Source organism: Lepidochelys olivacea (genome assembly GCF_965140295.1).
Source record: "Lepidochelys olivacea isolate rLepOli2 genome assembly, chromosome: 1".
In the NCBI taxonomy this organism is placed as follows: Eukaryota; Metazoa; Chordata; order Testudines; family Cheloniidae; genus Lepidochelys; species Lepidochelys olivacea.
The window spans coordinates 232110839-232138728 of NC_140411.1; the positions used below are offsets into that span (position 1 = coordinate 232110839).

At 44.4% G+C, this 27890-nt stretch overlaps 1 protein-coding gene across 1 annotated transcript in view; it reads left to right on the forward strand.

Moving 5' to 3' along the window:
• TM7SF3 (transmembrane 7 superfamily member 3) overlaps positions 1–27890 on the forward strand; it is a 31398-nt gene continuing 3508 nt past the window's right edge. The window contains exons 1-11 of the mRNA XM_084642294.1: positions 1–621; positions 14617–14771; positions 16366–16516; positions 17042–17162; positions 19189–19360; positions 20677–20854; positions 22671–22757; positions 23245–23325; positions 24116–24268; positions 25922–26019; positions 27332–27494. Coding sequence (XP_084498420.1) covers positions 537–621; positions 14617–14771; positions 16366–16516; positions 17042–17162; positions 19189–19360; positions 20677–20854; positions 22671–22757; positions 23245–23325; positions 24116–24268; positions 25922–26019; positions 27332–27494 — 1444 coding nt within the window. The 5' untranslated portion in view covers positions 1–536. The remainder of the gene's footprint in view (positions 622–14616; positions 14772–16365; positions 16517–17041; positions 17163–19188; positions 19361–20676; positions 20855–22670; positions 22758–23244; positions 23326–24115; positions 24269–25921; positions 26020–27331; positions 27495–27890) is intronic.

Consider the following 27890-nt stretch of genomic DNA (forward strand, 5'->3'; position numbering starts at 1 on the left):
TTCCTCAGATGCACGGAGTGAAAATTACTGACAATGAGCTGCATAAACAATACAAAAGGGGAGCCCGTCCTCCATTAGCTCTGGATGATTAGTTTTTGTCCCTTGCAGAACTACTGTCCGACACTCTCGAGGCCCGTCGGGTGCACTGTTCAGCAGGAGTAGCCCCGGCACAGCTCCGGGGCGCCCATACTCTCCTGGGAACTTGGCATCTCCCGCTCTCTAGCCCCAGCTGCTCTTCCGCCCGCGAACCCGCGAGAGCGAGCGAGGCGCTCGCCGCGGCCGCAAAGCAAAGGGCTGACGGCCGGAAGTAGGAGCCTTCGCTGAGCCTGCCGGTTAGAAATGGGGGCGAGCGGAGGCGAGGCCGGCTCGGGTTAGCGTCAGGGCGCATGGGGCTGGCCCCCCGGGCTGCCATGAGCGGCAGAGTGAGAGCCGCCCGCGCCGCGGAGTGAGCGTCTCGCGAGCCGCCCTCCCGGGGAGCCCTCGCCTCGCCTCGCCCCGCCTCGGGCTCGGGCTCGGCGGGGGATTTTCCAGGCGCAATGTGGCTCCCGCGCTTCTTCCCCAGCACCTTGCTGGTCTTGGGGCTCGCTTGCAGGCGTGAAGCCTTGGTCAGCGCCGGCGCGGGTAAGCTGCAAAGGGGGGGTGGGAGGGAATAAAATGGAAAGCTGGCTCCTCTTTCACGTCCGCTCCGTCAAAACAAGCGTGCCTGTGTTTAAAAACAGAGCGCTGGCCGCTCGTTTGCCCTTCTTGGCTATTTCTGAGCCGTGTTGGCCAAAGGTATTTTCATCAGCAGGTGGACACCTCGGGATTGTTCGCCCCACAAATAGCCGGGGAATCATCTCTCAGGCTGCAAAGGTGATCCTGGATCACAGGTGCGAGAGGCTTCAATGAGCTGCAAATAAGGGGTGGCCTAGGATAGTTTGTCAAGATTCCTAATCATTTCTCTGTCCTGGGGTGGCCGTGTTGCTTCTTGGGATCTTTATTTATTTGCAAATAGCGTTTGAACAGCTGTCAAAGTGCTTCGCACACCAGAATGCATTCTACACAGAGGGGAATTGGCATGAGTTGGGTTGGTTACCAAAATCAGGTGGTTTGCATAAGCTGCAAAGTGATCATGAGCACTATAGGCTTTAAAGGAGCATGTCATGTGTTCCCTGGGTCAGGGCTCTGTCATATGTTTCGGCAACAGTGAGGCTTTTTTCCTGCCGTGAACAATCATTTCATTGTCGAAGGGAGGATCTTAATAGCACTATGGCTAGCCTGTAAGCAACAGTAACGTACTTCTCCTGGAGGGCATGACTTCATTGAATCGTAAAACAGAGCACTCTCAAAACTGGTTAAAACAAAAAATAAGAAATTGAACAACTACTGGTATGGCTCCCTCCTTGAAATATGTGCAGTTTCATTCAAACTGTTGGATTGTGTTGCACCATGAAGGTTGGACAGTGTGTGTTTGAATAATAGATGTGGAAAATAAAGGTCCATCAGGTGGAAGCAATCTGTTTTATGCAACGATACTGCTGAAATCTTATAAAGTTCTAGTTGTAACAAAATTTTCAGTATGAAGAGATGTATTTATTCACAGCACTATAGTTTGAGGCTATATTAGCATTGCCATAATTTATTCTTCTTTTCCCTGATTCATAAACTAAATGACAGTCTGGATACACTGGACTGAAACTTGCCACGCAAGATCTTAATGCAAGAAATGTTTTTTTTTGATGGTTCCAAACTTCTGATAATATCGGTCTGTTCTAAGAATTGTAGAACTTGATTTTAATCTCATTTTGCTGACAACTAGTAAACAGTGTGGCTTGTGTTTTAACTTGACATTTCTCTTTCAAAAGCACTAAGTTGTGCAAAAAAAGTGTTAAGCAACATACATGAATTCTAGTACTACATATATGGTTAATTCAAGCATATGGACTATTCTAGATCAGTGTGTCACCATGTTGAGTCAATAGACAGTAGAGGTTTAGAGAAACTGATTAGTAGATCTGTGGTGTGTTTTTTTTTTTTTTTTTTTTTTTTGTAAAGCTTGCAAAGTGTTGTTCATCTCTTTGTTAATGATCCAAGAAATAGCCATGACTATGAAGCAAACTGTTCTAAAAGCCTGGTTCTTGAATCTGATGATTCCAAAATAGTTCAGCAGTGCAGTGTCATTATATTGACATAGCTTTGTAGTGTAGACCAAGCTTTAGTGCAGGGGCTGGCAAACTTTTTGGCCTGAGGGCCACATCGGGTTTTGGAAATTGTATGGAGAGCTGGTTAGGGGAGGGGAGCGTGGCTTGGCCTCCTGCCCTCCGCCACCCCATCCAACCCCCTCTCATTCCCGACTGCCCTGCCGGGATCCCTGCCCCCATTCAACCCCCCTGTTCCCCACCCTCTGACCGCCCCGACCCTTATCCACACCCCTGACCCCCCGCTCCCTGACCCCTTACCGCGCTGCCTGGAGCGCTGGGGTGCTACAGCCGTGCTGCCCAGCTGGAGCCAGCCACACCACTGCTCACCACAGAGCACTGGGTCAGGCCGGGCTCTGCAGCTGTGCTGCCCCAGGAGCTCGCAGCCCCGCCGCCCAGAGCATTGCACCGGCTGTGCAGTGAGCTGAGGTTGCGGGGGAGGGGGAACAGCAGGGGAGGGGCCAGGGGTAGCCTCCTGGGCCAGGAGCTCAGGGGCCGGGTAGGAGGGTCCCACGGGCCGTAGTTTGCCCACCTCTGCCTTAGTGTCTCTGTGTAGACATAGACAACTTGATGGAGTGTTGGCCTTAACTCTGAATTTCCTTTTTACCTGATCTTTTACAGTGGCTAAGGCACTCTACTACAGTCCTGAAGGTTATGAGTTTGAGTCATGTTCCATCTTGCACTGAAAGGCCCCCTCCAGTTCACCCAGCTGCAAAATGGATACCTGGTCCATGGGGTTAGGGATAGTCAAAGGTAGTCTGATGTGACACTGGCCACATCTCTCTCCCTTGTGGACTGTTGGCTATGAAATTGACTTGCCTTCACCACATCAGTCCGATGGTTTGAGGGAACTTTGACTTTGATTCTTACAACTTTGCTTTAAATTTAATATTGTTTAGTAAAGCATAGAAAATATTTGGCAACAAGGTCCTTCCAGCCCTTGTCATATGTAATAAGATTTTAGGCCAGCGTTTAAAAAAATTATATATTTGCTAATTTAGTACTCAACTTGAGACACGTGGAGTCTCCTTTTCTCCCTCCCCTTGGAGATGCTGAGCTGAAGTCAGTTGGGGGTGTGCTTCTGAAAATCAGGCCCTGAATATCTCAAATTGGGCACCTAAAATTAGTGAGCACTTGTGAAAACCTGGGCTGAAGTGGATTGAATCCCTGTGTTTGTAAAATGCTGGCAGTGACTTCCCTTCTCACCCTAAAGAGACCAGAGGAAGAAGTCTGTTTTCACACTTTTTATGGTTATGTGTTCTTGTTGGTTTCCGCAGTACATTTAAGTGGGGAAACAGCAAAAGTGATGCTGAGCTAACGCACTTCCCCTTGGAGGATGCCTGGCTACTGTTGCAAGGCAGACCTACATTTATATAAAGCTGGTCAAAAAATTTAGGAAACTCTCAACCAGCTTTAGATAAAAAACATATTTAACACATCTATGACCAAACACTTTAATTTACATATCAGGTTTACTTTAATAATCCACTTGGCTGGGAATATCCAGTGGCTGTTCATGTGCTTTGTATTAACAAAAAGAAAAGGAGTACTTGTGGCATGCATCCGATGAAGTGAGCTGTAGCTCATGAAAGCTTATGCTCAAATAAATTGGTTAGTCTCTAAGGTGCCACAAGTACTCCTTTTCTTTTTGTTAATACAGACTAACACGGCTGCTACTCTTCAACCTTTGTATTAACAATATATCTTTTGAGTTTGGAGGAAGTGGCTGAGTTTTCTTTGCTAGCTCTCTAATTAACCCTTTCAAAAGTATATTGGCTTATGAAAGGAGTTAGGTGGGTCGGATCTGTGTCCTTGCTAATGCATTATAGGATGTGTTTGACTATCTAGTTTCTAATACTCCCCTTGTAATCTCTGCTGAAATTCTAATTCTGCACAGCAGTACGACTGGATGAACACCACCAGTTTGGTACAGGAGACTTTAGGCTGTCCTATTTCATAGGGATTCTCTCTCTTTCCTCAAATGGAAGAACACAGTTGTACTTGCCTGGCACATTATGGCATGGCACAGCACTACAACAGTCGTGTTTATGGTGCAGATAGGGTAATAGTGCCTTTGTAACAAAGTGAAAGCTTTGTGTAATCTATGCTGTCCTCTAGTTTCAGGGAGCCAGTTAAATTCCACCTGTGCTAGGTCTCTTAACTGACTTGACTCCCTTTCCAGGGTCTGCTATAGTTGCAGTGTATTTGGGGGCTTGTCAGTGGCCCTTCCTTATGCTGATAGTTCCTGCACATAAAATGCCACCATATAAAAGGGCCCTCTAGACCGTCTTAAAGACTTGGAGTCCCTTTTGACATTTAAGAGTAAAAGGAGGAACTATAGAGGAGTGGTTGGGTTTCCCCTACCCTTTTATTTGCTGAGTCAATATGGTTCTGCTGTGAATGTGGTTCCTTGATTGAGAAACTTTGTATGGAATCAGTGAGACAAACATGGAAACAACTCAAGGTAATTATTGCTTAGTGGGGAAAATTGGGCAATAGTGTGATGAGGGAAAGTTGAATGGCTTGGGGGAGTAGTCTGGTAGCCAAATACAAGTTTTTGGGAATACCTTGTTTTAGTGTACATATAGTGTTGGTTTGTTGTTTTTTTCTTGTGGATTCCGAATTGAAAAACCCTCAATTCTAAAAAAACTGCCTGATGACCCCTTGTCACTGCTTAGCACTTAATTCCACCCCACTCCTGATTCACAAGCAAGATGACAGTGATACCCCCTTTCACAGAATTTCAATTTTTTTAATAAACTTAACACTAATTTTGTTATGGAACATAACATATGTACCCTTCTAGCTAATTTATCTCTGTATTAGTGTGTGTATTAGGATTATATCTTACTAGTATGCTCCCTCCTCTCCCAGAGACACAAGGCACTTTCTTGTTCTCTGAACTTGCTCACTTAAATTCTCACATACTCACTCCTGAGAAGCAGTTTTGAAATATTGGACAGTTTTAGACATTAACAGGTTAAAAACAAACACATGGGGCATGAAAACAGCTGATCATGTTCATGTTCCAGCAATATGAAATGGTATGTCAAAGTCAGATTCAGGACTCACATAATTTGTCAGACCACTCTGTTTATTAACAAAGTGCTTTGCCAATGCACCCAGATGTGAACCCCTCTCTGAGGCTAAAGATAACTTATTTATACAGCTACGCCAAAGCCAATTTAACATAAGAGACAAAAGGAAGCAGAAACTGACAAATATACATACATATCTTATTTGCATACTAACGTTTACCAATCTCCTAGCTCAGTAGGAGCTCTAAGTTAATTAGTTTGAGGACCCATTGTCTCACACTCCTTAATGTTTCTCTTCCTGACAACTATATTTCAACAAACCCTTCCAGTAACATTTCTTTAATGAATTATAATTTCAATATAATTCATTCTACTTTCACAGGTATATGCAATGACATGTACTTTGAAACCATCTTCATGAGGCAGAAATGCAAGAGATCCATGAAGAAGAAATCAAATCAAGGATTGCTGCAGTTGCAAGGGACAGAGAAAGCATTAATAAGAAGCTAGAGCTGTGTATTGATCCCTTAAACCCCACTAAGCACCCAGAGGCAATAATAAACATGGTCAGTGGTAGAGTGGTACTGCTATCCATCAGTGTAGATGACATTTACAATTGGAATTCACCAAATGCAAGAATTTGAACGTAACTGGTCCACAGGGTTCTGTAACACCGTACCAAGGATAGCAGAGCCACTGGCAGGGACAAAGCATGTACAGGTTTGTCCAACAAAGGCATTTGACACTTGCCTACAAGCAAGTTCATGAGAGGTTGACATGAAGAATATTTTGTCACATGAGTTGGTTCCTGTACCGATGTCAAATGTTCTCGGACGCTGGTGACATGAGGCTTTCCAAGACTAAGTGTAAGCTAAAGAACCAGCTGCAAATAGAGGAGTCAACTAGACATACTTAACAAGACATCACCTGTAAAGTCATTGACCGTTCCACTTCTTTCAGTGGTATGCTGGCCAGCAAGTGATATTCAAGGACTTTGTGTCCAATTTCTGAGTCTGCACTGAACACAAGCTAGCTGCAGGTGACGTAACCTTGTCTTTGAAAAGTACAAAGTCCTCATCACAAAGAGTATCACAAGATCTAGCAGAGCTACGGAAGCAAGCAGGGTGCATCAGCTGAGTGCAAATACAGAGCTACTGCCACAGAAAGTTGTGGAAACTGATGGAAACTGGAAACAAGAAACAGTGAATTAACATCATTTCTACAGAACTCCATTCAAGACAAGAATTTTGACCAAGAGAACCTATTAGAGCACAAGGTAGTCATTGCAGGTAGGGACACACCCCAGTTGAAGTAAAGAAGAAGGTGTGGTGATCAACAGGGAAGATATGGTCACCTGAGGAGTTGGACAACCTCCTAGTAAAACAAATGATGATGCAAAAGAAAATCCAGTGGGAATATCAGTATTGTGTATTTGTTTTACTGATTTATTTTACTCTTGCCTCATCACCTTGAACAGGGCCTAATTTCTTAAGTGATTAAGGACTCTCTAGCTTGAGAGAGAGCTGTAATAAAGATTCATGCTGCTGCAGAGCAACACTAGAACATTGTGCCGTGTTAGCTGTCCTTGTACCCTTGGGCAGTGATGCAGTACCATCCTATTTTGGTCTTGCCACTGTGTTGAAGATTCTGTGAGCTGGTGACTCCCTCTTTCTGCTGGCTGACATCAGTGCAGCAATACCTGATGGCTTTGAACTGGCAAACAAACTGTGCCACCATGTCAGAAGCATGGGAGAAATAACGTGCAGTGAAAATTGTTAAAGGTACCATGTCAACACCAAAGCTCAGCTCCCTACCACCACCAACTGAAGCGTTTTATAGAAGATGAGCACATCTTCAGGCACAAGTATGGGAAACGTGCTTCGGAGTATTAGGTTAAGATATTACTATAATTTAAACAAATATATATTTTGAATGTTTTCGCATTAAAAAGTGTTCACTAGATGAATTGAGGATTAAGGTTCGTACTGTACCCGCCACCTCCTGCCTCATATACTTGTATTATTCATATACATATTGTGGCAAATTGCCGGCACTACTTTGATGGGTCTCGCGCTTTCTCTTCTTGGGGAGGGTTCAGGGCACTGTTTCTCACCCCTGAACTGGGGTATTAACTGCCCCACTAGTGTCCTAGAGGAGGGGAGTGGAGAGGGAGGGACCCGGGCCTGCCCTCTACTCCGGGTCCCAGCCCAAGGGCCCTAGGGATGGCGGTAAACCACTTGAACTAGCAGTTCCTTTCCCTGGGCTACTTCCCTCTCCTGCCCTTCAGCTTGTGGGGCTTCCTGCGCTCCCTCTGCACAAACCAGGTGTGCCTTTACCTAGGGTCTTGGTCGTCTAGCCCACCGCAGCACTTCTCCAAACTGCTCTCTGCTTCGACTCCTCCAAACTGCTCTCTAATCCAACATCAGTCCACTCTGCTTCAACTCCTTCCCTTGTCTGATTGAAGCAGGGGGGTTTTATCAGGTGACTGGCTTCAAGTGCTTTAATTAATCTATAGCAAACTTTCTTCCCTATACAGGGAATAAGGCTCCCTTCTAATGCTCTCCTGCTGCCCTCTGGCCATGCTGTATCACAATATTAATGATATTGCAAATATTACTACATGAAATGCATGTATTAACAACTCTTGCGGCTTGTTTATTGTATGCCCCAAATAATGTGTGAACACCTGATGATGGGTGGAGTGGCAAGGCAGGGATGAAATGTCAATCAGTCCTTTTTCAGTCTTTTTGATTATGATGTCAGAGTTGTTTCTGAGGCTGTGGATGGCATTGTGTTCTGCACGGCTGAGGTTATGGGGCAAGCGATGCTGCTTTTCCACAATTTCAGACCGTGCATATCGATTGTCTGGCTATGTAGACTCCCTCCTCAGGCCCTACGCTACCAGCACTCCCAGCTATCTTCGAGACACCACTGACTTCCTGAGGAAACTACAATCCATCGGTGATCTTCCTGAAAACACCAGCCTAGCCACTATGGATGTAGAAGCCCTCTACACCAACATTCCACATAATGATGGACTACAAGCCATCAGGAACAGTATCCCCGATAATGTCACGGCAAACCTGGTGGCTGACCTTTGTGACTTTGTCCTCACCCATAACTATTTCACATTTGGGGACAATGTATACCTTCAAATCAGCAGCACTGCTATGGGTACCTGCATGGCCTCACAGTATGCCAACATTTTTATGGCTGACTTAGAACAACGCTTCCTCAGCTCTCGTCCCCTAATGCCCCTACTCTACTTGCGCTACATTGATGACATCTTCATCATCTGGACCCATGAAAAAGAAGCCCTTGAGGAATTCCACCCTGATTTCAACAATTTCCACCCCACCATCAACCTCAGCCTAGACCAGTTCACACAAGAGATCCACTTCCTGGACACTACTCTGCTAATAAGCGATGGTCACATAAACACCACCCAATACCGGAAACCTACTGACCGCTATTCCTACCTACATGCCTCCAGCTTTCATCCAGACCACGCCACACAATCCATTGTCTACAGCCAAGCTCTACGATACAACCGCATTTGCTCCAACCCCTCAGACAGAGACAAACACCTACAAGATCTCTATCAAGCATTCTTACAACTACAGTACCCACCTGCTGAAGTGAAGAAACAGATTGACAGAGCCAGAAGAGTACCCAGAAGTTACCTACTACAGGACAGGCCCAACAAAGAAAATAACGGAACGCCACTAGCCATCACGTTCAGCCCCCAACTAAAACCTCTCCAACGCATCATCAAGGATCTACAACCTATCCTGAAGGAGGACCCATCACTCTCACAAATCTTGGGAGACAGGCCAGTCCTTGCTTACAGACAGCCCCCCAACCTGAAGCAAATACTTACCAGCAACCACACAACAAAACCACTAATCCAGGAACCTATCCTTGCAACAAAGCCCGTTGCCAACTGTGCCCCCATATCTATTCAGGGGAGACCATCATAGGGCCTAATCACATCAGCCACGCTATCAGAGGCTCGTTCACCTGCACATCTACCAATGTGATATATGCCAGCAATGCCCCTCTGCCATGTACATTGGCCAAACTGGACAGTCTCTACGTAAAAGAATAAATGGACACAAATCTGATGTCAAGAATTATAACATTCAAAAACCAGTTGGAGAACACTTCAATCTCTTTGGTCACTCAATTAGAGACCTAAAAGTGGCAATTCTTCAACAAAAGAAACTTCAAAAACAGACTCCAACGAGAGACTGCTGAATTGGAATTAATTTACAAACTGGATACAATTAACTTAGGCTTGAAGAAAAACTGGGAGTGGATGGGTCATTACACAAGGTAAAACTATTTCCCCATGATTATTCCCCCCCGCCGCTCCCCCACTGTTCCTCAGATGTTCTTGTCAACTGTTGGAAATGGCCCACCTTGATTATCACTACAAAAGGTCTGTCGTGTGCCCCCCGCCCCTCGCCGCTCTCCTGCTGGTAATAGCTCACCTTACCTGATCACTCTCGTTACAGTATGTATGGCAACACTCATTGTTTCATGTTCTCTGTGTATAGAAATCTCCCCACTGTATTTTCCACTACATGCTGAAGTGAGCTGTAGCTCACGAAAGCTTATGCTCAGATAAATTTGTTAGTCTCTAAGGTGCCACAAGTACTCCTGTTGTTTTTGTGGATACAGACTAACACGGCTGTTACTCTGACCTGCTATGTGAATTTGGGCAGATAACTTCACCTCTCTGTTTCCCTCCCACTTTTGTCTACTTAAACAGAAAGCTCTCAAGGACAGGGACTGTCTCTCTGTCTGTGTGTGATACCCTAGCTCTAGCGCCGTGGGGCCTCAATCTCAGCTGAGCCCTCTAAGTGGTACTGTGATACCTATATTCAATACAGGGAAGGCTGCAACAACACAGCAAAGTGGTGGTGCAGGCTATTTAGTGATCTGTGGGTGGAGGACTTCATTCCCCGGGCTGTCAGTGATACTTTTCACCAGTACTAAGCTTCCCTGAACTTGTAAAAATTGTGTATTAAACTGCCCATGGCTTAAATGTGTATTTTTATGCCTTTGTACACCCTGACATGTAACTGAGAACTTGTCATGTAATGGTGAGGGATTCCTAAATAGGCTGTTTCTTTTCCATTCATCACTTGTTGACGCAACCAGTAATGCTGTACAAGCAGAACACGTGCCTGCTTGGGATGACAAAATAATTAGAGACTTTTCATAGGAAACTTTTAATAGGAAACCTCAGAGTAAGGAATCTTCCAACTTGATATAACTGAATGGGAGGGAAAGATGTCCTCTCTAGTACCTCTATTTTGGCTCTCCTAAACTCTTAATAAAGGATGCATTTCATTTCTAGGTGTTACCTTTGACTGTTTACAGGCCTCTGTATAAACAAGTTGATCAGGTTTCGGTGGACAGACAGATCCTGGACACTGCAGAACAAACACCTCAGTTGGCATCCTTTTGGGGATTTTTGCATAGGCATGGAAACTAAACTGTCCCCTCAGCTTGCTTAATGAGAGCCAAGATGAATTGAACCCTTATTGCCAGCGCTTAATTTGTAAGGAAGAGATGCCAGGACTCAAGCAATTTTTATATATTCAAATTAATGCACCAAGCCCAGAGATGCCAGGGATATGAACTGCTAAGCCTAGAGGTGCCGGGGCTCAGCACTGGCAAGTCCTGGCATAAATTGAGCCCTGCTTGTTCCTGTAGTTCGGGGCTGAGGCAGTGAAAAGCTTTCACTGGCCATACTGGGTTTGTACTGTGGCTAAACAAGAGTTAATTTTCCCATAATCTTTTTCTTTTGTGTGAATTTAGTACCTGTGAAAAATTCCTCTTTGATTCTAGATTTTGAAACTGCTCGATTCTAGAAGGCAGCTTTTTTGTTTGTTTGTTAAAAGCCAAAGACCAAGAATCCATTTTCTTTTCCTTTTGGAGTATGAAATAAGTTCACTTTCATTAATAGATCAGGCTACTGCTTTAATTGTCGAATTCTTTGCTATGTTCTGTATTGTGTTTATAAATGATCTCTTTCTTAAATCTAAATGTCTGAAATGGTATGTGCAGAGGCTGCACAGAGGAGAAGCCTAATATGTGAGAGATGACTCGAAAGTAGGCATGTTAAGTCTATCAAGTGGTGTTTATGTGGCCTGCATATTAGTTCTGCAGAATCTGTAAAAACTTTTAATATGAAATCTTTTAGCACCCAGGAAGGTAACTATCAGAATGTGAACAGAGAGTAACTGTGGCTGTGTTGTCGCCTTGAATCTGCAGACAACCTGAAACAATGGTTGCAAACTGTGACTATTTCATTGCTGATAAGGTGGAAGGGTCTGGAAGTTTGGCATGGAAGAAACTATGGAAGGGAGACATTCAAAGAAAAAGAAACAGAGATGGATGGCAAAAGAAGAGAAATAAGAACAGAAATAACAGGGATCCTAAAAGTGAGCTTATTTGCCAGTGAATGATGCTGATTGCAGCATCAAGGTGCTACAAAACAAAAGCTAAGTTTTGAGTTATAACTCTGCCCTTGCTCTTTGTATAAACTTCTTGTTGACATAAATGGGAATTATCCCTATGGACTGAATCAAATATGGAGTACTAAATCTGTAATTCTGGCCCATGAACAATAATTAGAACTGGATTTCAGACCTCTCCACCGAATGTGTTTGAAACTGACTCTAAAAGAACTGCTGTTTGTGTGCTGACCTTATTTTTGCTGGATGAGCCATTCAGGTGTAAGTGATTTGGAGCTTGAGGCTACACAAAAAGACTGGCAAAATCATTTAACAAACACTAACTGTATATAAGGGCTTGTCTACACATGGGTTATTCTGAAATAACTCCCAAGCGTATATGCTCTTATTGTGGATTAAGCTAAACTGGAAAAAAGCACTCTTTTGTTTCCAGAATAAACTGGTCTATACTGAAAAGTTACATCAGCATAGCTACCTCTCAAGGTTGTGAAAAATCCCCATCAGAGAGTAATTAAACCAGTCTAACCCGCAGACCGTGCTAGGTCGACCAAGAATTCTCACATGGTCACAGGTTTCAGAGTAGCAGCCGTGTTAGTCTGTATTCGCAAAAAGAAAAGGAGGACTTGTGGCACCTTAGAGACTAACCAATTTATTAGAGCATAAGCTTTCGTGAGCTACAGCTCACTTCCTCAGATGCATATCGATGTTCAGCTGGTGTGAAAAACCAGCTGAGTAGGCGTTAGGAAGTAGGGAGCAGTTTTGAGCAGTCTGCATATTGAGCAGTTAATTTAAGCACTGTGGGTTTTGTTTCTACCTATTAACTATGATAAATAATAGTCATTTCAAAGTTGCAACTCTTGAGGCTATGTCTCCACTACAGAGTTAAGTTGACACAAGTTACGCTGACTATCATAAATGTGTTGTATGAAGTCAAAACTAAACCCTTAATGGGGCTATTGTTGCAATGAAGGGGACCATCTGAAAGCATACTATGGAGATGTTAGCCGCTAAGATGCCGCTAGGATTCCTTTCAGAGTAGCAGCTGTGTTAGTCTGTGTCCGCAAAAAGAAAAGGAATACTTGTGGCACCTTAGAGACTAACCAATTTATTTGAGCATAAGATTTCGTGACGTACAGCTCACTTCATCGGATGCATGCCACAAGTACTCATTTTCTTTTTATGGATTCCTTGTTGTTTTTGCTGATAGACTAATGCGGCTCTCCCTCTGAAAGCTGCTTCCTAGAAGATAGTGACCTAACATATAAATCTTATGCTAGGATGAAGTTTGTTTCCTTTGGTAGTTCTGAATTCCTGTGCATATAATCCAGTCTGGTTGTGGTTGCTGTTACTGCAGTCCTCCCAAGTCTCATACCTTCAGGGGGTTAACTTTACAGTATCCTCTTGAGGGTTTAAAAGGGCACCTGACCACTGCATATTCTGTGAGGGTATTGGGGAAGGGAAGCAGCAGCACTGACTGTCCTCCAAGCAAATCCAGGCCATCTAACAGAGGCATGGAATAATAGGCAACATCTGTCAGCATTTACTCTATGATAAGAGTTGTTCTGCTGAGGAAGTGGCTCTATGTTTTTATGCTTGGTAAGTTCTCTGCTAGGTTGACTACTGGTTGGGGGCAGAAAGAACTTGGCATGAATTGTGCCTCTTGGTTCAAAACTGGAGGCTTGTCTACACTTACAGCGCTGCAGCTGCACTGCTGTAGTGCTTAGTGAAGATGCTCCCTACCTCGAGGTGGTAGCTGTGTCAGCGGGAGAAGCCTTCCTGTCAACATAGCGCTGTCTACACCGGGGTTTAGGTCAGCATAACTACGTCACCCCTGAGCAACGTAGTTATACTGGCATAAGCTTGTAGTGTAGACTAGGGCTGAAAGAAACCTAACCATATATCTGAAAGAAGCTATTAAAAACAAAAACAGAAGACCTACTGATTACAAAAAATGTGCTTCTTTAACTCGGTGACAAATGGATTTTGAGGTGGTCTTATGTAGATTTGTTTTGTTTTGTCGTCCCCCCCACCCCACCCCCCAGCTACTGGCACTAATTAGGCTTTCTTGTAGAACCTGAATAACTAGTTAACATGTTAATTCTCATTATGTAGTAAGCTGGATCAGACAGTGTGGCTCCTTTTAAAGTAATGCAGAGGGTGTACCTCTCAATTTTGAGGATCATACTCCAGCAAGTCTGCATTATTTAAGGTAAACTGTCCTGGCTTCAGCCCCCAAACTTCTCTTTGGATGAATTAACTTTTATCAGATCTCCTCACTTAGAGACTTATTGCGCCATCAATGCAGAATTCCAAGATCAACGTGCACCAAGGAAAAATGTTAACTTCTCTAAAATGGCTGCGTGTGTCTTCATTAGGAAATCTTGGGTGAATTCTGGAAGTTTTGCCATTGAGTTCAGCGGGCTCTGGATTCCACCTGGTATGTCTAAAGACTATATTGTGAGGCTAGTGTACTGACCAGTCAGTTAGGCCAGTAGACAAGGGCAAGAGGCATTCAGCATCATGTCAGCTAACTCAACTCATCATGTTTATTCCACACTGAATGCTGTTTGCCTTGTTTGCAGTCAGTTCAGGCATGGCCAGCATTGTCGGCTAACTCAGTTCTGCACAACATAAGATTTTAGTGAAGACAGCCCCTTTGATGTACACTCCTTGTGGGTCCCAGGCTTAAACTCTCATTATGGCTTTCTTCTGGAGAAGCAGATCTTTTTATGGTGGTCTGTGGTGTTCTGATGTGAATTAATTTTTTTTTTAGTACCAAATTCTGTTTTGTCTCCAGATAATTAATTTTGGACCCCGTAAATCTTTAAATTCATTACATTTATCTCCTTCCTCCCCTCCCTTTTAAAGATACCAACATAACTTTTTTGATTGTTGGATATTTATTTAATACAGGTCTTCTTGAACTCTCTTTGGACAAGTTCAAAAATGTGCTACTTAACCAGACCATCCCAGTGGAAGCTGTAATAAGGAATATTGCAAGCAATGTGACTGTCATTATTTTTCAAGTACATTCCCACCAAAAAAATGTAACCATCTCCTTTGATAAGGTATGTATGAAGTTGGAATCTAAATGCCTCCATTGTGTTCACATTAACTAATGGTACTCCTCATTAGAAGAGGAAGATTAGAAAATCACTCTGTGGTAAGGATAAATTTGTGTTTGGAGGGGGGAATGAAACTGCATGAACCACGCATATGTTTTTAATCTTTTAGTCTAGCTCCCAGACTTTAGAACTAAATCTTTTTCATGTCTACTCAACTTACTGTAGCTTATGTCTCACAAAAAACATGGAGCCATTCTGTATATTGGGATTCTGAATGAATGAGCAGTTGGCTGCAAACTGCTCTGAAGCTTTAATTGTGGTGCTGTCACATGACCTTTGAAACATGCTGTAACATCTCATATTTGACCTAGGACTGACATCAATATACCAGTTCCCCACTCAGTGTTCTCCACTAGGATAAACACCTTTGGCTGTTGCAGTTCATATTTATAGGTGTGGATGTTATAGGGCCCTTCTTAAAATTTTGTGTGTTGCTTTTGTTTTATTCCCCTAGTTACCTCTTCTGGATTTATTTTTGTTAACTTCAGTGATGTGGGATGAGGGGGACAAAAGCTCAGGTTTCAGAGTAGCAGCCGTGTTAGTCTGTATTCGCAAAAAGAAAAGGAGGACTTGTGACACCTTAGAGACTAACCAATTTATTTGAGCATGAGCTTTCGTGAGCTACAGCGTGTGCATCCGATGAAGTGAGCTGTAGCTCACAAAAGCTTATGCTCAAATAAATTGGTTAGTCTCTAGGGTGCCACAAGTACTCCTTGTCTTTTTTCTTAAAAGCTCAAATTCATTCTCTGTTTTTCTTCCACAAACATAACTCCCCACCTTGCCCCTCTAATGAAGCATAAACATTCTTGCTGCTGAACTCTAGCCTCAGTTCAGCAACACTAGCATTGGACAGTGTAATCTAAAGGTCAACTATTCTGTGGCAATGAGGATGTAACTGGTTTGTGGGACAAAATGTACCTTCTGCAGTATAATCTCTGTACTAGCAGGTAGCTTTCCTGTGACTAACCCCATTCTCCTAAGCAAAACTTTCATGGGCATTTCAGCAAGGACTCACTCACAGGGTATTTGGGACAAAATTGGGGAACTTGTGATTGGTGGAGGTGGTGGCTGTGCAAGTTTCTTCTCCCAACGCTTTAACCTATTCGCTTTTCTGAAATATTCAGTAGTACTAAACTGTGGCTGCAGAGGTAACTGCATAAAGCATTGCTTTTTGTGTAGGTCCTAAATAAAGCAATTAAAAAAAAAAAAGCAACAGAACGATGATTGTAAAACAATCACAAATGCAACATAGGGACTTAGAAGCCTGAGAACATTGCCTCAGGCTAATCACTCCAGTGTCCTATTTTGAGCCCAAACCAAAGGGTATTGCCTCTTTAAAGGAATGAAGATAAAATAAAATGATAAAGCCTGTGGCTGGCTGACTTGTCTGGAGTCCGCAATGATCTAATAGCTGGCAATGGGATTCACACCCCCAGATAATGCGTGCCTTCTGGAACGAGCTCTCTGTGTGTCTGTCACTCTGCAAAAACCTACTGCTGTGCTGAAGGTGTGCTTGGTTTTATCTGTTTGTTTTCAGAATTCCTCTGCAAATAGCTCAGAAACTGGAGTAGACAAAGGGTTAGTTTCCATTCTTCGGCCTCAGCAGAGTGTGTGTACATGGTACCTGCAGTCTCCGGATGCCAAGCAAGTGTTGAGCACAGCTGTTTCTTTCGCTTATTCTGAGAGAGGTAAATTTTTTTCCCCCTCTCATTCTGTTCTGTGAGAACAACAGAAGAGTTAAACTACAGATCTTTTCTCTGGAAGGCCATATTTGTTGCCCAGTACTATATATAGCTTGCACTAAACACACCGGAAGTCCTGACACTTACTGGGGAATGGATGCCAAATTTGGGTTCAGCATTTAATCAACTGATTATATTGAGATCTAACATTAAAGCAATTGCTATCTTGGAGCTGGCTGTACAGGCTTTGCTAGTCTAAAGCCCCAGTCCTGCCAACATTTATTCCCATGTTTAAGTCTAGTCAGAGTTTCTGTGACTTACTTCCATGTATATACCTGTAGGATCAGGACCCTATATTTCAAGATCTTTGGAGAATGGACTATGCCTGTTAATAATACCAAATGAGGCCCTAATAATAAACACAACAAAAGGGAACTATAGCTTCATTCCATTGCACTGCTGAAAATTCCTCGAGAGGGAGAGGAAGATTTGCTACATCTAACTGTCTCTTATTTTGTTTGTGTTTTTTAGATCCTATCCCTGGAGGCTGCAATCTGGAATTTAACTTGGAAGTTGATCCCAATATTTATTTAGAGTATAATTTAATTGACACATGCATCAAGTTTGCCCCTGCAAACTTGGGATATGCCAGGTGTGTGTAACGTAACAAATAGTCTTCCATGTATTGCATTTGTGCAGAGTTGGAAATGCTTAATAAACAATATTATTCTGCTGGAAAGGTATTTTCTCTCTTAGCAAGAGAGAATTTTGCTTATAGCAAAAGAAATAGACATCAAACAAGGGAAGATGCATAGCTGATCCTGAAAATAGGTTAACTTTGTGAGGGAGAGAGGAAATGGGGTGAGGAGACTATCCATAGAAAGTGAGAGAAACTATACAAGCTCAAATTTCTGATGTTTACCCTGGTGAAGAATACACAGTTATTGGGACTAATGATTCTTCATGGAAAACATCTGTTCTGTTCTAGAAACCATTCTGTACTACTGTTTTTTTTCTTCTTCATTCTATTACAGGGGTGGGCAATTATGGCCTGCAGGCTGGATCCAGCCCGCGAGCAGTTTTAGCTGGCCTGCGAGCTCCTGCTGGGGAGTGGGGTCTGGGGCTTGCTGCACTCCAGCCGGGGCACTGGGTCGGGGGCCAGACCACGTGGCTCAGCCCTGCTCTGGCACTCCAGCCGGGGTGCAGGGTCGGGGGCTGCACCGCATGGCCCCCGAAAGCTGTGGCATGGCCCCACTCTGGCTGCTACATGCCCCAATGAGAGCTGTCCCTGCAGACGGGGCAGCACGCAGAGCCACCTGGCCGCGCCTCCACACAGAGCCAGAGAAGGGACATGCCACTGCTTCCGGGAGCCACTTGAGGTAAGCGCCACTCAGAACCTGCACCCCTGAGCCTCTCCCCATGCCCCAACCCCCTGCCCCAGCCCTGATCCCCCTCCTGCTTGCCAACCCCCTTTATCCCAACTCGGAGCACCCTCCTATACCTCAAACCTTTCATCCCCAGAGCCCTCACCCCCAGCTGGAATCTGCACCCCTTCCCGCACCCCTGCCCCAGCCCTGATCCTCCCTCCTGCCCTCCGAACCCCTCGGTCCCAGCCCAGAGCACCCTCCTACTCCCCAAACTCCTCATCCCCGCCCCACCCCAGAGCCCTCATCCCAACACCAATCTTGTGAGCATTCATGGCCCACCATACAATTTCTGTTCTCCGATGTGGCCCTTGGGCCAAAAAGTTTGCCCACCCCTGTTCTATTACCATGATAGCAAGGTCCTTGTCTGGAAGTCTTATCTAATCTTACTGCTTATCACCTGCAGTCCTAATCTTCTGCATAGTGTAATGCATCATGATAGATGGCTGTTGGCAGAAGGTGGGGAAGGATATAAGGCCAGATGAATTTGTGCCATTGTCAAAGCACAAACTCTTTCTGAGGAAGGGCTTTTCTAAGGGCACATCTTCACTGGCAACATTAAAGCGCTGCTGCGGCAGTGCTTTCATGTGGCTTGTGTAGTCGCGGCAGAGCGCTGGGAGAGAGCTCGCGCTAAAAACCCCACCTCCCCGAGGGGCGTGGCTCTCAGCGCTGGTGCACTGTTTACGCTGGTGCTTTACAGCTCTGAAACTTGCAGCGCTTAGGGGTGGGGGGGTGTTTTTCACACCCCTGAGCGAGAAAGTTGCAGCACTGTAAAGTGCCAGTGTAGACAAGCCCTAAAGCTCTATGTTGTTGGATGGATTCTAAGGTAGATCTCTTTCTTCTGCATTTCAGCCTACTCAAGGGGAAACATGTGAATTCTCTCCTAATGTCTGTCTGGCTGTTGTGACAATTTAAATGACAATTTGGAAAATCTGTGTTATATTTCCTAGCAATGGCTTATGTTAAGCATTAGCTATAATGGCAAGATCTGTTGTATGTGCTGTAGAAATGCACAGTAAAACATTCTCTTTCCCAGAAGACTTTACAACCTGCGCGTATAGCTTGGAGACAGATTGAAATCTAAACACTTCTTTAGAAAGAGCCAAATCCTGAAGCCCAGACGTGGATCTGGATGTTGAAATATCCATGTTCAGATCTGGAGTTCTGCTTCTGCCAGTTAGCGATACAAATCTAAGATCAGGACTCTTGGTCTGGGTTTGTGGCTAGTATAAACTTTTGTTTGTCTAATTCCAGAGGTGCCAACCCTCCCTCGTGTGATTCAGGGACAGGTCAGAACTCTAGATGGCGACTGCACTATGACATCTATCAGTATTTCTTACCAGAGAATGATCTCTCGGAAACTGCACTCCTGAACCACCTGCGAAAGATGTCTGACGTGCAGAGCGTCCGAGCTAATGGCGTTAGAGTAAGTTTGGCTAACATTTAGATTGCCAGCAAAGGCATGTGTGGGGGAAGGGGTGAAACAGTTGCAGTGTTGAAACACCAGGATGCGATGTTTCCTCTGGGTTCTGTTCCCTGTCATGACACCACAAGTATTGACCTCCGCTTGTGGAGCGTGACATCTGTGAAATGGGTCACAAGTCAGTGGGTATTGCAAAGCTATTAACTGTAACTTGTAAAGCTATTAACTGTCAGAAATTGCTGTGTATGTGCCTTGCCTTCGGGGTATGATCAGCTAGCCGGCCCATTCTGATAATGGGAAAACTTCTAAGCTGATGCTCTGTTAGAGAGCTTTGGTGTAGGGAGCTACCTGGAAATTGGGTTCTAACTTCCCATGGAGTTTGATTATATTTGCCTTGTGACTTTATTTTTTTTAAAACTTTTATTGTGAGTCTCGATACAAATTTAAGAATTATCAAAAATCTGATTTCTGCCTTCAATCTTGAAGTTTAGCTTTAGCCAATATGGCCACCATGTCTCTTTTTTAGCAATGGTGCTGAGGCCACAGGCTGGCCCCAACAACATGGTCACTATATCCCTCAGCTGAGGAGGAAATGTGGGGTGGGAGCAAGTGAATGTAGGGGGCTTACAGGAGACTGGGGAGCACAGACGTAGAATGTGAGTACTGCACTACTTCTCCTGTCTAGCTAGGGAGAGGATCAGAGCGGGATAGAATGACAGCTCTCCACACCCCAGGGGACAAGACAGGGGAAGCAGAGCTCCCTGTGACTAGGATGACTGCACTTTCATATTTATTCAAGGCTGAATCTTTGACCCTTAGCTCACTCCCAAATTGGGGGTGGGTCGCTTCCTACTAGAAGTGCAGAAGGGGGATCAAAATGCAGGCTAAAAACTACAATTCATGATTTGGTTTTAAAAAATCTTGTTGGGGAGGGGGGGATATTTTTGCCATTGGGGTAGTTGTAGAGTCTGACCCATGAATTTTGGGTTGGATTGGCAATACTGAGCGAGGGCTTGTGTGAACTGGCTCTTAATAGGCAGAATTCCCACTGAACCCAATGAGACTTTGGCACACAGATGACTCTTGGATTACATCCCACATTTACTTAACTCTGCCTCTAGATCTTTAAACACTGTTCCAGACTCAATACCCAACATGGTTACCCTTGGAACTTTCTTAGGCTAATCAAGGCATCCTGGTTGGATGGCATGCGCCCCAGGCGTGATGCAAAGGAGGAAAGGGACAGAGCCCTTTGTAAGATCACAAGAGTATTTATTGACGGTGACAAATTCTGGTTTGTTTGTTTTTTTTTTTTCCAGCTGGTTTCCTTAACAACTGACGAAAAGACCAATGTACACTTCTCCTCACTCCCTGGACAAGGAGTGATCTATAATGTCATCGTGTGGGATCCACTTTGGAATACCTCTGCTGCATATGTACCTGTTCATACCTATGCCTGTAGCCTCACTGCCCTTGTGGATAATTGTTCCTCTCTCAGTAAGTCCAGTAGACCTGTATGTTTTTTTTATATGCGTTCTTGCTTTCAGTGTGAGTTGGTCTATTTAACATGCTCAGACCTGGGCTTGGGCTTCTGCATTTGTCAGCAGCTTTGGAGACTATCTAACGCAGAGCAAGAAACTGCCTACTTGATGGCATTTTTAGAGCGTTACTAGCATGAGAAGTGATTCTATGATAGGGGGTTTCCCTAGCTTCTTTCAGTGACCCCAGATCTAACTCATCAAGTACATAAGAGCAGGTATCGCATCTACACTCTAACTGCCTACCCAAGATGTATTCTTAATCTTGTGCACCACCAGTAAGAAGGATGCAGCAAATGAAATTCATTGGTTAATGAATATGTCACGTGGATTGGAACAGGACCCAGCTGTCTCCCATAGCTGTGTTAACATGGCAGTGCAAAAGGGAATAAAAAAAGTATGAAGTGTATCTGTCATCAAGCTGTTGAAATATGACTCTGCATGCAGGGAATGAATCTCTTGAGTAAGAAGGTGACTTTTTTTTTTTTACACGACTGCCTTTCTGACCATAACCGCACAAGTGAGCGTCGACCACAGGAAAGCATAGCACCTGATTCGTCGCTTCCTTGCAGCTCACAAAGTTGCTTACACCTGTACAAAGTGAATGGGAGGCATGGGGGAATATTGTGAGGAAGCAAAACTGTCATTCTGATGCTTATACCATGTTACACCTGCCTGATATATGGGGGTAAATGACTGTGCCAGGGACAGGGGCAGTGGAAAATCTGGCCCATGACATTTGAAAGTGAGTCGTGGGAGGTAAATGCTCTTCTAAAATCGTATATTGTAACTTAAGCAATGGTATTTAAACTGGTTTTGACACACACATTCTGCAGTCTGTGGGAGATTGGGATAAGCTTCTTAACACGTTCAGAGAATCAAATAAACTGTAGTGTCCCATTTCCAATGGTTGTAACACCAATAAGAATATTGCATGCAGTGTCTTGCAATGGAATATTTGAGGAAACTCTTCTGCAAGCTTCTTTTTGTTTAATGAAGATGAGGTATTAAACAAATGACTGTAGGTCCACACTAAGCCTGGTCTACACTATGAACGTATGTTGGTTTATCTACATCATTCGGGTGTAGACAATCCCTGCGCGATGCAGTTATACCAACCCAACTTCCAACAGAACTATGTCAACGGGAAAGCTTCTCCCATGAAGATAGCTACGGTCTCTGGGGGAGGTGGAGGAGCTACGTGGATGGGAGAAGCTCTCCCGTCAAGAGCATCTTCACTAAGCACTACAGTGGTGCAGCTGCAGCACCGTAAATGTAGACAAGCCTTAAAGGTCTTTAAATTGTTGTATGGTGGCAGTACCCATGTCATAGCATTCTGGCTGTATGTCAAAGAGGGTTGTGACTTGCTGTCTAGACACTGCGGTTGGGGGTTGGTATAGTGTTGTAATTTAAAGACAGTTGGGAACTCATACCATGGTAATTTTACTGACTTCATGTTTACATGACATGTAACTTACTTGGAGATCTTGAACTTTTGCTTCAGGCTCTACTCTTCAGAGTCCCACTCCTGCATTGATATTAGAATGGGAAGGAACTACTGCCCTCTGTGGGATGGAATTGGAACTGTTCAATAGTTCCAAACCCTCTTCTATTAAAGGAGATGCTCCTTCAGCTCAAGCAGTACTTTGAAAGAGCATATGAGCTGTTAATACCCATAGCGTCCACAGCGAAAGCATAAGTGTCCATGGCTTGTTACCTTATTCGCAGCCCTGTGTGTATATGCACACCCAACTTCATTTTTTGTTTCCTTATAGGAAGACTCTCCACCAAAATATTCTTCACCACTTTCGCTGTTCTTGGTCTCTTTATTTGCTTCTTTGGGCACAGGTTCTGGAAAACAGGTACTGTGCATTGTGGGGGCTGAGGTGTGGCTGTCTTTGTTCTGAATGGAATAGGGCTTCCTGGCTGTAGATTTAACCAGCATAATCTGCGTAATCCTCACTCTTGATCCCACATGTAAGTGTTATGGGAAGGGACCCCTATTCTCGATCCCACAATTTTATCATGGACTGAAAACTTGTGTCTACAGTTGGTGAGAAACTGGCTGTAGATGTCACAGAACAGGAAGCTAAAACTAGCTGGAGGGAGCAGGGCAGTCTTATTGTAGACTGGCTGAGTTCTGAAGAAGTGAGCTAACTTTATTTACCAGTGCCAGACATTTGGGTGGGCCTGTGCTGTTTGGTTATTTGCTCTGTACAAACTACATTTTTATAACGAAAATCTCATTTCCTGGAGAATAGATGTCTTTAACTGTACATAAAAGTAGGCTTAGAATGGAAAATTGTCAGAGCATATCAAATTGTTTTTTTGTCTTTTTATTTTTTTTAGATTTGTTCTACATGGGCTTCATCGTCACAGGATTTATTTTCTTTGTATTATTTACTAGAATAACCTCCCTTAGTTATGATGGTAAGTGAGGACAAACTTGGGGAGTAGGGGGAGGGGGGGTGTAGAGAGAGGAGGAAAAAAAAAAAAAAAGCAAGATTGGGGTCAATGACAATGTCCCACTGAAATCAGTTGGGACTGGATAATGGCTCTTTGTTAAAAGTAAAAGTTGTCCTGACACAAACAAGGCCAGCAAGAGTCTGTCATGATGAATTAACATGCGACTGTGCCATCTTTAAAATTAAAAAGCTGGATCACTTTCCTGAGCCATCATACAGATTGTCCCAATAGTATCAAAAAGCCCAGAGTAACTGCTGGCTCATGATCTGCTACTTTTGATTTAGGGTGAACTGTAGGATGGCAGAGGTTAAACTGTTTGTTTGGATTTGGATACTAGAGGAAGGCCATTATTTTAGAAAGTAGTGAAGTTGTATTGTGCCTCTTCCTCCATTGTCATTGGAGTAAGAAAGGATGGTCTTGTGGTTAAGGCACTAGCCTGGCACTCTTATTGCAATGACACTACAAAATCCAGAAATACTTCTGTTGTCTCATACTGACTCTCTGGTATTCTGATCAGTGTCAGGAGGCATTTCAACAGGTACACTTGGCTATAGCCAATTTTAATGGCTTCGTTATCATTTGGGCTTCATCAGATAAGGGTAGACTTAATAAACTTGAAGTAGCATTGCATACTAGCTCAACAACTGTGATCTTTTAGGACCTTACCAAAACTGGTTTTTCCAGGAATTTGACATCTTGGAGGTGCTTTTCTTACTCCTCCCTCCCCCCCTTCTCCCCCCTTTCTCTTTTACAGTTTGTCTGATTCTGACAGCAGTAGCTGGACTCGTTGGAGGGCTTCTCTTGGTTGCTTATTGGTGGAGATTTGGCTTTGTCCTTCTGTGTATGTTGATTGTTGGACTTGTGCTGGGATTCTTCTTCTCATCAGTGATCTTCTTCACTCCACTAGGTATGCCTTGTAGCACTTTCTGTTACTGTCTGAATAGTCATTCAGAGACTGTACTGCTGCAATGACACCAAACAACTGGGGTGGGGCTGGCTTCTGAGGTAGATTTTGATGTCTTGCTACCAGTGTAGCTTGAGACTGGGCTTCTGGGAAGGATGCCACATTCTGGCTGATCTGTGGAAAGTGACTAGAGGATTAAAATGGGTGATTTTACTAATTATGTACTTCCAAAATGTAGGGAGGATTACATAGTGTGTCTGCAGCACTTTTGAAGCGATGAGTGTTGTTGCATATGGACAGAATGCTGTTTATAATAGGAGCTTTTAAAAAAACCAAATCCCCTAAGATGTGGCAGACTGCAAATGACTTTGTATTTGAACTTGTTGGGGCTCCCCCCCAGAGCACTTAGTATTCAATTAGATTTCTGAAACAGCAACATTACTCCCCGCGCATGTAGATCCATTCTTGCTTCTCCCTTCCCCCCCAACAAAGAATCGGAAAGCCTGTAACTTGGGGAAGGGACTGTGCTTAAAGATGTTCTGAGAGCTGCTCTTCGTCTGGTGTTGTGTTGGGAGATTAAAATTCAAACAAAAAGCCTTGTGCACAGTCATGTCCTGGAGGGAGGAGTTTTACTCCTAGCTGTACAAATGTGCTCTTCTGTATCTAGTCTGACTTCACGAACAGGTGCGGCTGCTGTTCCCCCTAGTGCATCTTAAAAAAGGCACTACTTAAAAGTCTGTTTGTACAGCTAGGCTATTGAACCGAAGTACTTCTGGGATAGTGACGTTAGCAAAACTACTTCCTTCTCTCTTATTTTATATCTCCAGAGACCACATTCATCTTGCTCTGCCATGGTAATACTGAACTCAAGATTGATCGGTTCTCTCTCTTCTTTTTTTTTTTTTTCTCTCCCCCCTCTGTCTCTCTCCAGCTACCATAAACCATCAAGTCAAAGATCAGATTGGGAGAAGGGACAGCTCCAAGCTGTCGGTTTTCACTTAGGTTAAATGAACTGTATGAAAGAGTTCACTAGTGCATGACTTAGACATTGATCCTCAATAATCTCTGTGTGCAGACCCCTGTTGAAGTCCAGTGGCTTCCAAACTGGTGCAGGGATCACCCATACAGAGCTTGTGAGATTGGGGCCTTGAATTGTAAACCTAAGTAAGACAGTCTCTGATTTGTGTGTAAAACTGTGCACTAGAGCTGGTTGGAATCTTAAGAATTTTTTCTAAATATCTTGTTTACATTTCGGATTTTAACATGATTGTTTGCAAAATTTTTCATCAACTTTTTCACTTCTTGATTAGTTCTACTGTGTACATTTACGGTACAGTTGTTATATTAAACCCAGCAGACTGGTCGCTGACTGTTGCGATGGACTGCAAACGATGAAGATGTTGGTTTTGTATAACACAATGGACAGAAATGGAATGGAAGAAATTCAGTGGTTGATCTGTCCTGCTGCCCATATGTAACTACACGATCTCCCCTCACAGTACTCTGGAACATATTCCCAGAACTCCCTGTATACTGGGATGAGGTTCTAGTCTTAAAATATTATCAAGTGTTGTGGTCCTTTACTTTGCAAAATCAACTCCATTTACACATGAAGTCTCACTTGTGGCTGACTCACAATGTGCTGTCTCTTCACAGGAGACTACAAGGTTTTTCGTGATGATGCTGTGTTTTGGGTGACCTTTTCCTGCATAGCATTGATGGTGCCAATAGTCTTTGTTGGCTGTCCAAGAATTGTAAGTATTTGCACTACCTGGCTTCGTTTTCTACAATGGTTGAGCATATGTGTGTATCTGAAAACAACATACTCCTCTAAAATTTGGTAGAGGAAGAGGTTTGCCTAAGGATGTGATCAGAGTCCTGACTCTCTCTGAAACCTTCAGAGCCTGCCCATCACTTTTGTGTGTTTAAAAACAAAATATGCCACAAATTATGTATGTATTGGGACCCTGTTGTGCTGGGTACAGTACAGACACCCTTAAAGATTATAGTCTCTTCAGGACTGTGTTTTGTGTATGTCTACACTGCAATCAGAGGGGTCACTGCAGCACATGTGTGCATATCCGAATTCGCTTTGATTCAGCTTGCTCAGACAATAGCAATGAAGCCATAGCGGCATGGGCTAGCCCCTAGAGCAGAGGTTCTCAAACTTCATTGCACCATGATCCCCTATTCCTATACGACCCTGGAGGGAGGACGAGAGCCTGAGCTTGAACCCTGCTGCCCCAGGTAGGGAGGCCAAAGTCAAAGCCCAAGCACCACCGGTGTGGGGGGCCCAAAGTCTAAGCCCAAGGACTTCAGCCCCAAGAAGGGGCCTACAACTTGAGCCCCGTCGCCCTGGGCTGTAGTTGGGCTCAGTCTTTAGATTTGGCCCCGGCAAGTGTAAGTTAGTCCTGGTGACCCCATTAAAATGGGTTGTGACCCACTTTGGTTGGGCTGCTGGGGGGGAGTTAGGGCTCTGGGCTGGGGGTGCAGGCTGGAGATGAGGAGTTTGGGGTGCAGGAAGGGTTTCTGGGTTTTGGGGGGGGCTCACGGGTGGGGCAGGGGGACTCAGGGTTGGGGCGTGGACTTATCTCTAGTGGCTTCTGGTCAGTGGCACAGTGGGGGTGCAGAGGCAGGCTTCCCGCCTTTTCTGGCACCACGGACCGTGCTGCGCCCCGGAAGTGACCAGAGCCGGTAGGGTCCCTGGGCGACCCACTGCCTTACATGCCTTACTGAGTCGCAACCTGAGCTTTGAAAACGACTGCACTGGAGTACACCTCAAGGGTCCTGGTCGGGCTTGTACAGCTCAAGCTGCTGTGGCTTCACAGCTCTGATCTAGCAAACTCAGTAACAAACTTGGGTATGTCTACGTGTGCTGCAATTACCGTGCGGCACTGTAGACTTACACTAAAACAAGCTGCAACAAGTGTTTTGGAACAAATAAAAATGGGGAATGCAGGAGGGAAGACAAGATAAAAAAGAACTCTCACTATGCTGTCTGTATGGAAAAGATAGAGGCTGTTCTTTAGCTGGCCATTGGAAGATCTGATCTTTCTGTCTTTGTAGCTGAACATATTGGCCTGTGGCATAGTAGGCTCTTATTCAGTCGTCTTAGCAATTGCTTGTTACCTGTACACAAGCCTCGCTTACATCACATTGGACCTACTCAGGAGGGTTCTGAATGATGACTTCAGCCAAGCGTACACCAATGTGCCCTTCCAAACAAATGGTGAGTAATTAGGTTTTGTCTCTTCACAAACCATTAAGTGAGTAAAAGGACTCTGAAGCTCTTACTGAGAAGAGCTGCTTCTGGAGCCATAGCTATCTGGTACTTCCATGGCCTCTGCCTTGTGGTATGTGTGCACCTCCCATGCATTAAGACAGGGGTGGCCATCCTGTGGCTCCGGAGCCACATGCGGCTCTTCAGAAGTTAATACGCGGCTCCTTGTATTGGCACCGACTCCGGGCCTGGAGCTACGGGCGCCAACTTTCCAATGTGCCGGGAGGTGCTCACTGCTCAACCCCTGGCTCTGCCACAGGCCCTGCCCCCACTCCACCCCTTCCCGCCCCCTCCCTGAGTCTGCCGTGCCCTTGATCCTCCCTCCCAGAGCTTCCTGCATGCCAC